This window comes from Dendropsophus ebraccatus, chromosome 1 (genome assembly GCF_027789765.1).
Source record: "Dendropsophus ebraccatus isolate aDenEbr1 chromosome 1, aDenEbr1.pat, whole genome shotgun sequence".
In the NCBI taxonomy this organism is placed as follows: Eukaryota; Metazoa; Chordata; class Amphibia; order Anura; family Hylidae; genus Dendropsophus; species Dendropsophus ebraccatus.
The window spans coordinates 7,084,424-7,101,026 of NC_091454.1; the positions used below are offsets into that span (position 1 = coordinate 7,084,424).

General features: G+C 50.3%; 1 protein-coding gene across 1 annotated transcript; it reads left to right on the forward strand.

Moving 5' to 3' along the window:
- The first annotated feature begins 1,395 nt into the window (after positions 1-1,395).
- KLHL42 (kelch like family member 42) lies at positions 1,396-14,906 on the forward strand. The gene is made up of 4 exons (XM_069951629.1): positions 1,396-1,502; positions 3,048-3,906; positions 5,665-5,858; positions 13,971-14,906. Exons 2-4 carry the CDS (start codon positions 3,086-3,088, stop codon positions 14,402-14,404), a joined length of 1,449 nt encoding a protein of 482 aa, XP_069807730.1. The 5' UTR covers positions 1,396-1,502; positions 3,048-3,085; the 3' UTR covers positions 14,405-14,906.
- Positions 14,907-16,603: the final 1,697 nt, after the last annotated feature.

The following is a 16,603-nucleotide window of genomic DNA, read 5'->3' on the forward strand; positions in this document are numbered from 1 at the left end:
ATCTGAGACAGAAGAGCTGAATACAAGCTATTGTTCCCTGTTATCAGCCATAGGTGCAGATCTGTGACAGCAGGAGCCTCCCCTCCCCCTCTGCTCTATAGTAATATATATGTATACATGATATCGGCTGACCCTCTTATTATAAGCGCTGGACTGAGGCTACAAAATATAATCAAAAACTCTGCGTATAAGAGATGTGGTGTCCGCAGCAGCTGTGTAATATAATAGAGAGATGGGAAAGTATCTGCCCCCCCCCCCCCCCCTCACTGTATACAGGGGGATTGGTCACATGTCCATCCTGTACAGCTAATATTACACCAATGGACTGGCTGCCACCTGCTGGTCAAGAGTGGTATAACACAGCTCAGCTAGTGGTATCATATGTGACAGGGTTAGATACACAGCTCAGCTAGTGGTATCACATGTGGCAGGTTTAGATACACAGCTCAGCTAGTGGTATCATATGTGACAGGGTTAGATACACAGCTCAGCTAGTGGTATCACATGTGGCAGGTTTAGATACACAGGTCAGCTAGTGGTATCACATGTGGCAGGTTTAGATACACAGCTCAGCAAGTGGTATCATGTGTGACAGGTTTAGATACACAGCTCAGCTACCATATATGTTGTGTGATATGTTGTTATATGTGTTACTGTATATGTTGTGTTATATGTTGCTGTATATGTTGTGTTATATGTGTTACTGTATATGTTGTTATATATGTTGCTGTATATGTTGTGTTATACATGTTACTGTATATGTTGTGTTATATGTGTTACTGTATATGTTGTTATATGTGTTACTGTATATGTTGTTATATGTGTTACTGTATATATGGAGCAGACCCTGGTGCACAGCAGGTGTGTGTATACAGATGGGGGGTGTATATATGTGCAGTGCCTACACCAGGGCTGTGTATACAGGAGAGACGTCTGTATAGGGAGGTGTATACAGGGGAGGTGGTATTGGGCGGTGATGAGGAGGGGGCTGGGGTGTGTTTATACAGATGGGGTGTGATTCAGGGTTGTGTGTATACAGGGGGGGTCTCTATAGGGCGGTGTATACAGGGGGGGTCTCTATAGGGAGGTGTATACAGGGGGTGTCTCTGTAGGGAGGTGTCTCTATAGGGCGGTGAATACCATGGTGTCTCTATTTGGAGGTGTATACAGGGGGTGTCTGTATAATGGAGTGGTGTCTCTGTAGGGTGTAGGGTGTCTCTAGGTGTTACTATAGGGCGGTGATGAGGAGGGCTCTGGCTCTTTGGGGTGGGGCGGTGTATACAGGGGGTGTCTCTGTAGGGCGGTGTATACAGGGGGTGTCTGTACAGGGAGGTGTATACAGGGATGTCTCTGTAGGGAGGAGGGCTCTGGCTCTTTGGGGTGGGATTCGGGGCGGGCGGCAGGGTGCAGGAAGTGTAGTGCTGGGATCTGTTTGCTGGTGAGGGGTCGGGGAGATGCCAGACGCCTGATATTCACCTATAGGAGCCGATATCCTATATAAGGTACAGGGGGGATCGGATACACCGGATACATCCTCATCAGACACCGATGTATCCCCTGCTATCATACTGCAGTGTGGGGGAGGGGATCCTTCTCTCTCCTATTGGGGATCCTATTCTCTCTCCATGTCGTACGGTTGTATATTCCATCCCCCCCCCCCCCCATGTGGTACGGTTGTGTATCCTCCCCCATGTTGTATATCCCCCCCATATGTTGTACTATTGTATATCCCCCCCATGTTGTACGGTTGTATATCCCCCCCCATGTTGTACGGTTGTATATCCCCCCCCCATGTTGTACGGTTGTATATCCCCTCCTCATGTTGTACGGTTGTATATCCCCTCCCCATGTTGTACGGTTGTATATCCCCCCCATGTTGTACGGTTGTATATCCCCTCCCCATGTTGTACGGTTGTATATCCCCTCCCCATGTTGTACGGTTGTATATCCCCTCCCCATGTTGTACAGTTGTATATCCCCTCCCCATGTTGTACAGTTGTATATCCCCCATGTTGTACAGTTGTATATCCCCCATGTTGTACAGTTGTATATCCCCCCATATGTTGTACAGTTGTATATCCCCCCCTCCCCATGTTGTACGGTTGTATATCCCCCCCATGTTGTACGGTTGTATATCCCCTCCCCATGTTTTACGGTTGTATATCCCCCATGTTGTACAGTTTTATATCCCCCCCCCCCCCATGTTGTACAGTTGTATATCCCCCATGTTGTACGGTTGTATATCCCCCCCATGTTGTACAGTTGTATATCCCCCATGTTGTACAGTTGTATATCCCCCCATATGTTGTACTATTGTATATCCCCCCCCTCCCCATGTTGTACGGTTGTATATCCCCTCCCCATGTTTTACGGTTGTATATCCCCCATGTTGTACAGTTTTATATCCCCCCCCCCATGTTGTACAGTTTTATATCCCCCCCCCATGTTGTACAGTTGTATATCCCCCCATGTTGTATGGTTATATATCCCCCCCATGTTGTACGGTTGTATATCCCCTTCCCCATGTTGTACATCCCCTATGTTATACTGTTGTATATCCCCTCCCCATGTTGTACGGTTGTATATCCCCCATGTTGTACAGTTTTATATCCCCCTTCCCCATGTTGTACTGTTGTATATCCCCCATGTTGTACGGTTGTATATCCCCCATGTTGTACGGTTGTATATCCCCCATGTTGTACGGTTGTATATCCCCCCCCCATGTTGTACGGTTGTATATCCCCCATGTTGTACGGTTGTATATCCCCTCCCCATGTTGTACGGTTTTATATCCCCTCCCCATGTTGTACGGTTTTATATCCCCCATGTTGTACAGTTTTATATCCCCCCCCCCATGTTGTACTGTTGTATATCCCCCCCCCCATGTTGTATGGTTGTATATCCCCCATGTTGTACGGTTGTATATCCCCCCCCATGTTGTACGGTTGTATATCCCCCCCCATGTTGTACGGTTGTATATCCCGGAGTTGTACGGTTGTATATCCCGGAGTTGTACGATTGTATAATCGCCTTGCGTTCTTCCTCAGGTGTGTGATGTCACTCCCGGGACGAGTCGGTGGGTGTGATGTCATCGCTGGAGCATGTACAGATCCTCCTGGGCTCCAGGTCGTACAGCGTGCCCCGGGAGCAGCTGGTGGCCCAGAGCGGCTTCTTCCAGGCCCTCTTCCGCTCTGGGATGCGTGAGAGCAGCGGGGAGACGGTGACGCTACACGGCCTCAGCCAGGAGGGGTTAGAGGGGGTTCTACGCCACATCACGGGCAGCCCCCTCCAAGACTGTATCCCCTCTGAAGACCCCAAATGTGGACAGAAGACCCTGACCCCGAGTGCGGACGACTCTGGTTACAGCCATGAAGCGGAGGAGCAGCCCCCCCTACAGGCGCTGGTGGAGGCCGCCTGCTACCTCCAGGTCCATGGCCTCCTGTCCCTCCTGCAGTCCTCCCTGTCGCTGGACACATGTCTGGACCTCCTGGACGTCTCCCAGTTACACGGTCAGTGGGATTTGGCCTCGGCGTCCCTCCGCTATATGGCGACGCACTACCACGCGATGTTGCAGAGGCCTGACTTCCAGGACAGCCCCGAGTCCCTTAAGGAGCGGGTTCTGGAGGAGAGACTGCGGGGGGCACCGGCTCTCCTGGTGCTAGCACAGCAGAGCTGTGACTCCTGGGTGCTATTCCGTTATTCTGAGGAAGGTGGTGGATGGCAGATGATGCCCGGGACCATCCCTCCCAGCATGCTGAGGGTGCAGGGCTACGGGGCCACAGTCCTCAACAATTACCTCTATGTGGCCGGAGGAACCCGGGAGAACGGACAGGAGGTCAGCGCCGTGCACTCCTACAACCCAAGCACCGGATGCTGGAATGAGGAGCCCGCCATGAACCAGAAGAGGTACACCACCACCGCCACCAAATCCCCAACCTGTCCTCTGACGACCAACATGGCCGCCATTATCAGGGGTTGTTGTCCAGGCCCCTTAGAGCCCCGAAACCTATTAAAGATGGTGCAGTGATGGTGGCCATATTGGTTGTTGCCCAACTCTGGTTATATAAGGGATGGCATGGGGAAGGCACCAGGGGCAGCCGATTTACTGATATATAGAGCGTGCACCCAGTGTAGAGCCCTCCAAACACGGCTAGTGTATCCCCCCAAAAAACACATAATAATGGCAGCTGCAGCGCCCCCCTATATTACTGTCAGGTACTATTCATTGTAAAATAGTCCTAGGCACAGTGCCCCCTAGTGTCATTCCCAGTGCCCCCTATATCGGTGTCATCCCCAGTGCCCCCTAGTGTCATCCCCAGTGCCCCCTATATCGGCGTCATCCCCAGTGCCCCCTATATCGGCGTCATCCCCAGTGCCCCCTATATCGGCGTCATCCCCAGTGCCCCCTATATCGGTGTCGCCCCCTAGTGTCATTCCCAGTGCCCCCTATATCGGTGTCATCCCCAGTGCCCCCTAGTGTCATCCCCAGTGCCCCCTATATCGGCGTCATCCCCAGTGCCCCCTATATCGGCGTCATCCCCAGTGCCCCCTATATCGGCGTCATCCCCAGTGCCCCCTATATCGGTGTCATCCCCAGTGCCCCCTAGTGTCATCCCCAGTGCCCCCTATATCGGCGTCATCCCCAGTGCCCCCTATATTGGCGTCATCGCCAGTGCCCCCTATATTGGCGTCATCGCCAGTGCCCCCTATATCGGAGTCATCCCCAGTGCCCCCTATATCGGAGTCATCCCCAGTGCCCCCTATATCGGTGTCTCCACCTAATGTCATTCCCAGTGCCCCCTATATCGGCGTCATCCCCAGTGCCCCCTATATCGGCGTCATCCCCAGTGCCCCCTATATCAGTATCAGTATTGTTGACGGCCCCAGTGACATACAGGGGGCGCTATTACATTCATCAGCCGGCCAAAGACGACAAGATTTACCACCAATCCAACAAATATATGGTCCGAACAATAATCTGCGCTCATAGGAACAGCTTCAGCTCTGCTACATCCGGCCGCGCTGTGCCTGTGGGGTTAGTTGATGGTGAGCAGGATGGGTGCCAGCTATCTGTGCTGCTCCCTTATTAGGAGCTCTGTATGGAGGAGACTCATCCTCCTCCTCCTCCTCCCTGTGAGAGGAGGAGCGGCTGCCGGAGGCTTCCAGATGTGGCGTCCTGGGGTTAGTGCCGCTTGTCCTTACAAGGACCTCCCGCTGACTGCCATCTATAAGGGATGTTATATCATACACTCTGTGATGGAAACCGTATGTGCTGCCAGAATGGCGCAACCCCGCCAGGAACTATGGCGTATTCTACGGAAGCTGAAGATGAAGCCTCTATAATATGCATCAATTCATCACCATTGCTTGCTGTCAGTGGATAGAAGAATCCTTGTTTACGCCATGATAGCCGTCAGGGATTCGTCTAGACCAGCGAGGGGAAACTACAGTCCTGCGGCTCTTGCAAAACTACAACTCCCATCAAGCCTGGGTGGCTGCCCAGGCATGATGGGAGTTGTAGTTTTGCAGCAGCTGGAGGGCCGTAGGTTCCCCATCCCTGGTTTACACTGAGGGATTCGGCCTCAGGATGTCCATTCACTGACAGCAAGCAGACATCTTGAAAATAGTGACATATCATCCACTATGTCTTCTTGTTCTCTTTAGGTACAACTTCCGCTTGCTGACAGTGAATGGAGGCCTGTATGCGGTTGGCGGCCATTCTTTACAGACCATGGAGTTGTTCAGCCCGGCACAGAACGCATGGACGCTCGCTGCCCCCCTCCCTGACACGCTTGTGGAGTTCTCGGCCTGCGAATGTCTGGGAAGGATCTATGTGATCGGAGGCTACACCCCGCATGGTCAGTGTCCATAGCAACAGACTGATAGTAAGGGGCCCTCTGTTGCCCATAGCAACCAATGACAGCTTACATAGCAACTAATGACAGCTCAGCTTTAATTTTGCCAGAGCAATGGTAGAAGTGAATGTTAGGCCCCGTTCCCACTAAGCAAAGCTAGCGGAATTCCGCGACGGAATTGTCCGCCGCGGAATGCCGTTAGCCTCCCGCTCATAATGGGAGTCTATGGGAGGCGCGCGCTCCTGCCCTGTCCGCGCTGAAGAATGAACATATTCATTCTTCAGCGCGTACAGAGCAGCAGCGCGCGCCTCCCATAGACTCCCATTATGAGCGGGAGGCTAACGGCATTCCGCGGCGGACAATTCCGTCGCGGAACTCCGCTAGCTTTGCTTAGTGGGAACGGGGCCTTACGCTGTAATTGGCTGCTATGGGAGCTGTGATTGGTTGCTTTCGGCAACAAGGAGAATCTGACAATAAGACAGTGTCATAAATATCCCCTCAATTCAGGATCAGTAATGTAATGTATGTACACAGTGACCCCACCAGCAGAATAGTGAGTGCAGCTCTGGGGTATAATACAGGATGTAACTCAGGATCAGTAATGTATGTACACAGTGACCCCACCAGCAGAATAGTGAGTGCAGCTCTGGAGTATAATACAGGATGTAACTCAGGATCAGTAATGTAATGTATGTACACAGTGACCCCACCAGCAGAATAGTGAGTGCAGCTCTGCAGTATAATACAGGATGTAACTCAGGATCAGCAATGTATGTACACAGTGACCCCACCAGCAGAATAGTGAGCGCAGCTCTGGGGTATAATACAGGATGTAACTCAGGATCAGTAATGTAATGTGTGTACACAGTGACCTCACCAGCAGAATAGTGAGTGCAGCTCTGGAGTAGACTGTAGGATAGGCGGGTGTGGTCACTCTCAGTGTGTCTGTCTGTGCTCCTGAGCTCCGGAGAGAGAGGCTGATTTTCCACCTGCCTTTCCCGGGAGTGTGGCAGGCTCCTGGGAGAGGCTTTCAGCATGGATCCCCGGGACCTCCATCTCCCGAACCAGGCCGGCAGGGGGTGGAGAGGAAAAGCTACCGGCCAGCGCTCCAGCCTGTGGACTGAGGAGATCTGGAAGGGCTAAGAAAACTCCAGCAGTGTCCAGGAGTCAGCCGGTGGAGATGTGGGGTGAGCGAGGCCCCAAGGAGTCTGCCAGCACATACTGCTCCCGCATCACCGCTAAGTTTGCGGAATACGAACAGCTTGGGAAGGAACTGAAGGCAGCAAGAGAGGATCTGCGCTTTCTCAGGTACCAGGTGAATACGGCTCCCAAGAGGAAGAAGCCCGAGTTCTCTCCCAGGATCAAGTCCCTGAGTGCCCAGGTAAAGGGGATAGAGGAGAGGAGGGCGGCCGCCCCGGAGGGGATAGAGGAGAGGAGGGCGGCCGCCCTGGAGGGGATAGAGGAGAGGAGGGCGGCCACCCAGGTAAAGGGGATAGAGGAGAGGAGGGCGGCCGCCCCGGAGGGGATAGAGGAGAGGAGGGCGGCCGCCCAGGTAAAGGGGATAGAGGAGAGGAGGGCGGCCATCCTAGAAGGGAGCGACCTGTTCAGGGAGAAATTGCGCAATGAGGATCGCTTTGCCACTATGAAATCTCCTAGCAGCAGAGCGGATGATGGGGGTGATGCTGCAGGAGATGGGGAGAGTAGTAGTGGTGAGGAGGAAGAAATGGAGGCTGAGGAGGCTGTGAAAGCTGAGGACTTGGTGGAGTGTAAGGAGGAGGACTGTGGTGAAAGCAAGAGAGTGTGAGTCTTGTATTCACTCCATTCCAGCAGTCCGGGGCGGCTGAGAAGTCAGTCCGGGCGGCTGGTGACTCCTCTACACTGCCAGTCCCCATTTCTGATGTGGAATGGGGCCAGCAAGGAGGAGAGAGAGATGGCAAGATGGCGGACAAAGCCGCTCCTGCTTGTGTCAGTAGTGGGGGCGGCCATAGTAAAGGTAAAGAAGGGCCGGACAGGAAGGTTCAGGGCCACTCGGGAGTCCCGGGTGCTGCAGGACGCTCCTCTGTGGGGGGTGCCTGGGCATCAGAGACTGGTGCAGAAGGTTCCGGAATGTCACATCCACCTGGAGTGACAGCGTTTCCGGTTGCCGTGTCTCCTGCTGTGGGCTCTGCGGGATCGCAGCGGGAAGGCGCATCTTCTGGGAACGCAGTTCATGGTGATGCGGGGCCATGTGCGTCACCTGTCATGGCATCCGCAGCTAAAGAGACTGTTGGGACTGAGACACGAAAAACAGTGCTAAAACCTGCCACACTGATCCATAAAGCCAGCCCAGCTACTGAGTGTATGGAGGTGACGGATGGGGGGAGTAGTAGTAGTATGAATGTTGTGCAGACTGGGGGAGGGAGTGGTGTTATTGATGGGAGTAGTAGTGGTGTGCATGATGGGGATGTGAGTGGTTTGAGTGCTAGGGGTGGTGAAGTTAACCCTTCAGGTGCCACTGGAGAAGTGGCAATTCTCAGGGCAGATATTGCTGGGGTATATTCTGGTAATGCGGTTACTAGTCAGTCAGGGCCGGGTCCGGCTGCCCCTCCGGCTGCCATCAGGAGTTACGCTAATGTTGCGGCAGCCGGAGGTCCAGGGAGATCTTTACTTCCACCCCCTGGGGAGGGTCATTTGCAACGACGCCTTCTGGAGGCACTTAGGAAAGGAGATAGAACGCTCCAGGTAGAGGGGAGGGAGGTCTACTTGACCTTCTACATAGAAAGACATGGACTTGGAGCCTTCCGAGAGAACAATGGGGAAGTGGTCTGGTCGCTTCCAACACCCGGGCAGGAGGTGGGCCGTAGGAACGTGGCCCGTCTGGTATGGAGAGGCAGTGATGCGTGCCCACAGAGAGGAAAGGTGGTGGAGCTTCTTTTCCAGATGAGGTTCAAGGCCAGTGACATCTTTGCCTTGATCCACCCCTACGGCTCCTCTGAGTTCGACATCAGCTTTGTGAGACCAGAGGGGCTTGAACTTTTCTGGTCCAATTATGAGCTGGTGAAGGACGAGCCCGGATGGCGAGATTTCGTTGTTAAAGCGATATCTCGCCAGAGCATGGTAAAGAAAGTGACCGTTTTGACACATAACGAATCACTTTCTTGTTATGACATCATGACTTGGTTGGGCAGGTACGGGGAAGTGACGGACGTTCCCCGGAAGAACTTGGATCAGCATGGCATCTGGTCTGGGGCCTGGACGTTCTCAGTCCGTCTAAAACGTTCAGGCAATACTGTTGCGCACATACCATCAGCCGCTTTCCTTGGTCACAACAGAATCCAGGTCTTTTACCAGGGGCAACCGAAGCTGTGCCACAGGTGCAGTGATCCCACCCACTTCAGCGCAAACTGCTCTAAGCAGATGTGCGCACTGTGCGGTGCGGAGGGTCATCTTGCTGCATCCTGTGGCCGGATTAGGTGCCACCTGTGTGGTGACCTTGGTCACCCATTTAGTAGGTGTCCCCGTTCTTTCTCTTATGCTGCAGCCACCCGAGCTGGGGAGAGCCCTGAGGTTGCCTCAGCGGGGGAGGGGAGCTGACGCCATTCCTGAGCCAGGGGTAGACCCCTCTCTTGATGTTTTGGCAGAAGAGATCAGGGAAGAGGAAGTTAGACTGGCGATTGAAGGGCTTGCCCTGAAGAAGTCGCCAGGTCTAGATGGCTTAACATCTGAGTTGTATAAGACCTTCAGGGACCTCTTGGTTCCCCTCTTGACCGAGGTCTTCAATGAGTGTCTTTCCTCGGGCACTCTGCCGAGGTCAATGAGGAGGTCAGCCCTGATTCTTCTGTCAAAGGGTAAAGATTCAAGCCGTATTGAGAATTGGAGGCCCATAGCTCTTCTCAATACGGACAGGAAGATTCTGGCCAAGATACTGTTTAATCGGTTGGTGAAGTTTGCACCCCGGCTCCTTTCGGAGGCTCAGCACTGCTCTGTTCCAGGCCGAAGCACCTTAAGTGCTGTCCTTAGTGTCAGGGAGGCAGTGGAGCGGAGTAGTGCGGGTCTTTGGAAGGGGTACTTGCTGTCCCTGGATCAGGCCAAAGCATTTGATCGGGTGAACCATGAGTACCTCTGGTCTGTCCTTCTGAGATATGGCCTACCAGATACTTTTGTCAATTGGCTTAAGATCTTGTATGCAGGGGCAGAGAGTTTCCCGCTGGTGAACGGTTGGTCTGGCCGCTCTTTTGAGGTTGGGTCTGGTGTTCGCCAGGGCTGTCCTTTGAGCCCACTGTTGTATGTGTTCGCGATCGACCCTTTCCTTAGGAGGGTTGGTTGTGGACCATTGGCAGGGGTCGGGATGAGCCTGGAGGAATCAGAAGCCACCCTGAGAGTGGTAGCGTACGCTGATGATGTCACTGTTTTTGTATCCTTGAGAGGGGAGGCAGATGTGGTGATGTCTGAAGTGGAGCGCTACTCAGAGGCGTCCGGGTCCAAGATCAACCGGGACAAGTGTGAGAGTCTCGGGCTGGGAGGGGGAGATCCCAGGTTTGATCTCCCGGGCACCCTTCCAGAGCCCCAAGAGTCAGCAAAAGTATTGGGAATCACATTTGGCCAGGGTGATTACCCCACTAAAAACTGGGATGGTAGGCTCCAGAATGCCGCTCAGAAGGTGGACCAGTGGAAAGGTTGGTCTTTAACCTTAAGAGAAAGGGTACACCTGATCAAATCGTACCTGCTCCCTTTGTTCATCTACCTGGGCAGTGTATGTATCTTGCCAGAGGCTTCCTATACTAGGATCTACAGCCTGTTCTTCCAGCTGTTATGGGGGAATAGGCTGAACCTGGTCAAGAGAGAGGTTACGTACCGCACGAGGAGACTTGGGGGTTTGTCTATGGTGAACCCTGTGGTGTTCTTAGTGAACACCTTCTTGAAAGCTAACATCGCAAACCTCTGGAAAGAGAGGGCTCCTCCGTGGGTACTCTCCTGCAGGGAATGGTTTCGGCCTTTCTTCCAGGAATGGGAGACAGGAGGGCGAGTGAAGGACCTTTGTACACCCCATGGATATCTCCCGGCTTACGCTACCCCGACTCTGAAGATGATACGTCGGTGGGGTCTGGGAATGTGGGAGATCAGGACTCAGTCAAGGAAATTCCTTGACCAAAGGGTTCTGTTGACCCATTTCCAGAAGCCCCTGGCGCTCAGGGATTGCCCAGGTCGGGATCTGAGGGTTGGGTTAAATCTTGTGAATTCAAAGAGGATCCCCCAGAAGTTTTGGGACTTGGCCTGGCGCTGCTTCCAGGGGAAGCTATATGTGAGGGACAATTTGAAGTGCAGGAGCTCCGATGATCGGGGGTGTCCCCGAGAGGAGTGTGGGAATACGCTGGAAAGCATGGATCATTTCCTGCTTCATTGTCCCTTCAATATAGGGGTTTACACCAGGGTGGGCGCCTCCATAGGTTGGAGTCAGTTAGTCAGTCTCACCTATCCGGAGTGGGCTTATGGGGCATTCAGGAACCTGGGTGGCCGAGATTGCTGCACGTTATTCTTAGTCAGCATAGTAGTTAGGTACCACACGTGGAACGCATGGTGTCTAGTATCTACACAGCGTAGAGTCCTCTACGAGGTGGAGGTCTGTAGGAACATCACTGGTGACCTTGGGAAGATCAGGTCTTTGGAGTATGGCAGGCTGGGTACAAGTAGGGCTTCTCTCCTGTGGAGAGGGTTTTCCTTTGCTGTGCCCTAGGTACTGAGCCCACTGGGTGAGGGACCATAATTCTGGTTAGGGACAGAGTAGGTAGGGACAGAGGTAGGGAGAGTGTGAGGGTTAGATTAATATTTAGGGATAGTAGTAGGGAGAGGGTAGGGAGAATAGTCAGGGATAGGTTATAAATTATTATGGTACCCGGTCTGCCATCCTCCGATCCCGGTGGGGGGCTGTGCATGACACTTTAGGTTTTTGTTTTCATTTTCTATTCAGTTATAAACAGTAAAGGGCTTACAGGCTACCGAACTTGAGCCTTGTTATGTGTTGTGGTGTTGGTGTTTTAGGTAGTTTGGTAAGTTGAGGGCTGGATAAGTCCTATGGACGATTATAGTTATTGTATATGGTATGGGGTATAGGATAGGTTGGGAGGGGTGATGGGGGGTTTACATCGTATGCTTTTCCTTGGATGGGGTTCTGGCATGAGTCACTGAGGGACAAGAACTGAACTTATGGACCCAGACTCATGTCCAGATTTGGGGTGTGGATGATGGGGTTTGTAGTTAGAATATTAGATAGGTTTATGTAATTTGATTGCTATAATTTTATTATTATTTGCATTATTGTTTATTAGTATACTTTATTATTATTATTGTTATTATTATTATATTTTACTTTACTATATAATTTCTGTGTGCTGTGAGGTGTGAGTGTGGGGTAGGTAGTAGCGGTGGTGGGGTTAGTAATAGTTGTAAGTTTGGGGGATTTTGGTACTATCTTATAATGAAGCTGGACTGGCCGGTGAGGCAGGTGTGAGGGAGGATTTCCTTTCCGTAAAGATATTGTTTAAGAATTTATTAATTTGTTGTTTTTGTTATAAGCAGAAAAGCTTTGTATTTGTTTCTGTTCTGGCTGATGGAGCCGCGGTTATGTTTATGTTGTTATACTTGTTAAGTTTTATATTTTTCTAATAAAAAGAATTACAGAATGTAACTCAGGATCAGTAATGTAATGTATGTACACAGTGACCCCACCAGCAGAATAGTGAGTGCAGCTCTGGAGTATAATACAGGATGTAACTCAGGATCAGTAATGTAATGTATGTACACAGTGACCCCACCAGCAGAATAGTGAGTGCAGCTCTGGAGTATAATACAGGATGTAACTCAGGATCAGTAATGTATGTACACAGTGACCCCACCAGCAGAATAGTGAGTGCAGCTCTGGGGTATAATACAGGATGTAACTCAGGATCAGTAATGTAATGTATGTACACAGTGACCCCACCAGCAGAATAGTGAGTGCAGCTCTGGAGTATAATACAGGATGTAACTCAGGATCAGTAATGTAATGTATGTACACAGTGACCCCACCAGCAGAATAGTGAGTGCAGCTCTGGAGTATAATACAGGATGTAACTCAGGATCAGTAATGTATGTACACAGTGACCCCACCAGCAGAATAGTGAGTGCAGCTCTGGGGTATAATACAGGATGTAACTCAGGATCAGTAATGTAATGTATGTACACAGTGACCCCACCAGCAGAATAGTGAGTGCAGCTCTGGAGTATAATACAGGATGTAACTCAGGATCAGTAATGTAATGTATGTACACAGTGACCCCACCAGCAGAATAGTGAGTGCAGCTCTGGAGTATAATACAGGATGTAACTCAGGATCAGTAATGTATGTACACAGTGACCCCACCAGCAGAATAGTGAGTGCAGCTCTGGGGTATAATACAGGATGTAACTCAGGATCAGTAATGTAATGTATGTACACAGTGACCCCACCAGCAGAATAGTGAGTGCAGCTCTGGGGTATAATACAGGATGTAACTCAGGATCAGTAATGTATGTACACAGTGACCCCACCAGCAGAATAGTGAGTGCAGCTCTGGGGTATAATACAGGATGTAACTCAGGATCAGTAATGTATGTACACAGTGCCCTCACCAGCAGAATAGTGAGTGCAGCTCTGGGGTATAATACAGGATGTAACTCAGGATCAGTAATGTAATGTATGTACACAGTGACCCCACCAGCAGAATAGTGAGTGCAGCTCTGGGGTATAATACAGGATGTAACTCAGGATCAGTACAGGATCAGTAATGTAATGTATGTACACAGTGACCCCACCAGCAGAATAGTGAGTGCAGCTCTGGAGTATAATACAGGATGTAACTCAGGATCAGTAATGTAATGTATGTACACAGTGACCCCACCAGCAGAATAGTAAATGCAGCTCTGGGGTATAATACAGGATGTAACTCAGGATCAGTACAGGATCAGTAATGTAATGTATGTACACAGTGACCCCACCAGCAGAATAGTGAGTGCAGCTCTGGAGTATAATACAGGATGTAACTCAGGATCAGTACTGGACTACAAAGTGATGCCTGTTGTGCTCTTCAGTAACATGGTGTCTGTCCCTTCTCTCTCCAGGTCGGAACATGAGCGTGTTGCGTTACTGTCCTTCTCTAGACGAGTGGTCGGTGTTTGACCTCTGCAGGCAGCACGCGCGAAAGCAGCAGATGGTGTCTATAGAGGACACCTTGTTCTTGGTTGGGGGCTTCAGACGGGACCCTCAGTCTGGACAGAGCGAGGACTCGCTGAGTGTGCACTCATACAGCACCAGCACCAGAGAATGGAACTGCCTGAAGGTCAACACCTCAAAGTCGGGGCTGAGCGTCAGCTGCGCTCTCCACAACGACGGGATCTACATCCTGAGCAGGGACATGAACCCCTACACCGTGGGGAAACACCGCATATTCCTCAAATACTGTGTGTTCACTGGGGTGTGCGAGTACGTACGAGGGCCCCCGATTGAGGGCAACAACATGCAGCTCTTCTCCATGTACTTGTCGCACTCTCTTTAACAGCTGAGGGGCAGGTTTACCACAGTGACCCCAAAAATCTGCAACTGTGGGTAGTCCTAGTAAAAGAAAAAGCCCCTCCCACCGGAGACTACAACCATTGACACTGTCTTAAAGGGATTGTCCATATTGGACACCCATATTCCATGTGCCCTATAGGCCATAGCTAGGTTATTGGTCACTGTTTTTGTCACATTCCTTATCTTTTTGGGGATCCTGGTATCTGGGATTTTCCAAGATCATGGGACCCACCTTCTTAAAGTGGATTTGTATCAATTAAATTTGAGGCATGGCCCTTTAAAGGGGTTATCAAAGATGAGCAAATATAGCAGATTTTTTTTTTCCAGAAACAGCGCCTCTTTGGTCCTCAGTTTGAATATGGCATAGCAGCTCCGTACCATTGACAAGAATGAGGCCGAGCTGTAATACCACCATATTTTATTTCAATATTTAAAGACATCTGATGTAATATATTACCAATAAAGTACTGCTATATAAAAGGTGATTATCCATATTAAATCATCTTTCAACCTTAGAAAAACACAACCTTAGAAAGACTGTGGGAGAGATTTATCGCACATGGTGTAAAGTGACACTGGCTCAGTCGCCCCCGGCAACCAATCAGATTCCACCTCTCATTCCTCACAGACTCTTTAGAAAATGAAAGGTGGAATCTGCTTGGTTGCCGGGGGCAATTGGGTGAGTTTCACTTTACACCATGTTTGATAAATCTCCCCCATAGTCTTGATAAAAATTCTGCCACCATTTTTTGGCTAGAGCTCTTATACAGGACCATGTGTCTCCATGGTAACAGACTACTAGTGAACTCTGTGTAGTCTGAGTATGGACTCATGTACTGTGCCTTGGGGTTATACCACAATCCAAAGTTACCTCCTACCAAGTGTAGGTGATTGTTGGGGGTCTGACGCCCACCAGTCCTGAGGAGACCTGTCCCTTTAAGACCCCATTGATGCCTATACCACATACTTATAACAGAAGCAGCCATATTTTTGGATGCCATGTCTGTGAGAGAGGGAAGGAACCTAGTTCTGTACATGGTCCTCCTATTCTCAGTAAGCCCTGGCAGCATTAAAACAAAGGTGCGGCACAGATCCGAGCATAAATTGCTTAAACCAAGCTTTTATATGTTGTGAAGGGCAGAAATGATGGGCATGTCAAGTAGTGTGTGTATGTGTCAGTAAGTGTGTGTGTGTCAGTCAGTAATGTGTGTGTGTGTGTGTCAGTCAGTAATATGTGTGTCAGTCAGTAATGTGTGTGTGTCAGTCAGTAATGTGTGTGTGTCAGTCAGTAATGTGTGTGTGTGTGTGTGTGTCAGTCAGTAATGTGTGTGTGTGTGTGTGTCAGTCAGTAATGTGTGTGTGTATGTGTCAGTAAGTGTGTGTGTCAGTCAGTAATGTGTGTGTGTGTCAGTAAGTAATATGTGTGTCAGTCAGTAATGTGTGTGTGTGTGTGTCAGTCAGTAATGTGTGTGTGTGTGTCAGTCAGTAATGTGTGTGTGTGTGTGTCAGTCAGTAATGTGTGTGTGTGTGTGTCAGTCAGTAATGTGTGTGTGTGTATGTGTCAGTAAGTGTGTGTGTGTGTCAGTCAGTAATGTGTGTGTCAGTCAGTAATGTGTGTGTGTCAGTCAGTAATGTGTGTGTCAGTCAGTAATGTGTGTGTGTCAGTCAGTAATGTGTGTGTCAGTCAGTAATGTGTGTGTGTGTATGTGTCAGTAAGTGTGTGTGTGTGTCAGTCAGTAATGTGTGTGTCAGTCAGTAATGTGTGTGTGTGTCAGTCAGTAATGTGTATGTGTGTCAGTCAGTAATGTGTGTGTGTGTGTGTCAGTCAGTAATGTGTGTGTGTGTATGTGTCAGTAAGTGTGTGTGTGTGTCAGTCAGTAATGTGTGTGTCAGTCAGTAATGTGTGTGTGTCAGTCAGTAATGTGTGTGTCAGTCAGTAATGTGTGTGTGTCAGTCAGTAATGTGTGTGTCAGTCAGTAATGTGTGTGTGTGTATGTGTCAGTAAGTGTGTGTGTGTGTCAGTCAGTAATGTGTGTGTCAGTCAGTAATGTGTGTGTGTGTCAGTCAGTAATGTGTATGTGTCAGTAAGTGTGTGTGTGTGTGTCAGTCAGTAATGTGTGTGTCAGTCAGTAATGTGTGTGTGTGTGTCAGTCAGTAATGTGTGTGTATGTGTATGTGACTA

Coding starts and splice junctions, on each gene's coding strand:
- KLHL42 (XM_069951629.1), top strand. CDS start 3,086: ATGTCATCGCTGGAGCATGTACAGATCCTCCTGGGCTCCAGGTCGTAC. Junction 3,907..5,664: donor CCCGCCATGAACCAGAAGAG/GTACACCACCAC, acceptor TGTTCTCTTTAG/GTACAACTTCCGCTTGCTGA. Junction 5,859..13,970: donor CGGAGGCTACACCCCGCATG/GTCAGTGTCCAT, acceptor TTCTCTCTCCAG/GTCGGAACATGAGCGTGTTG.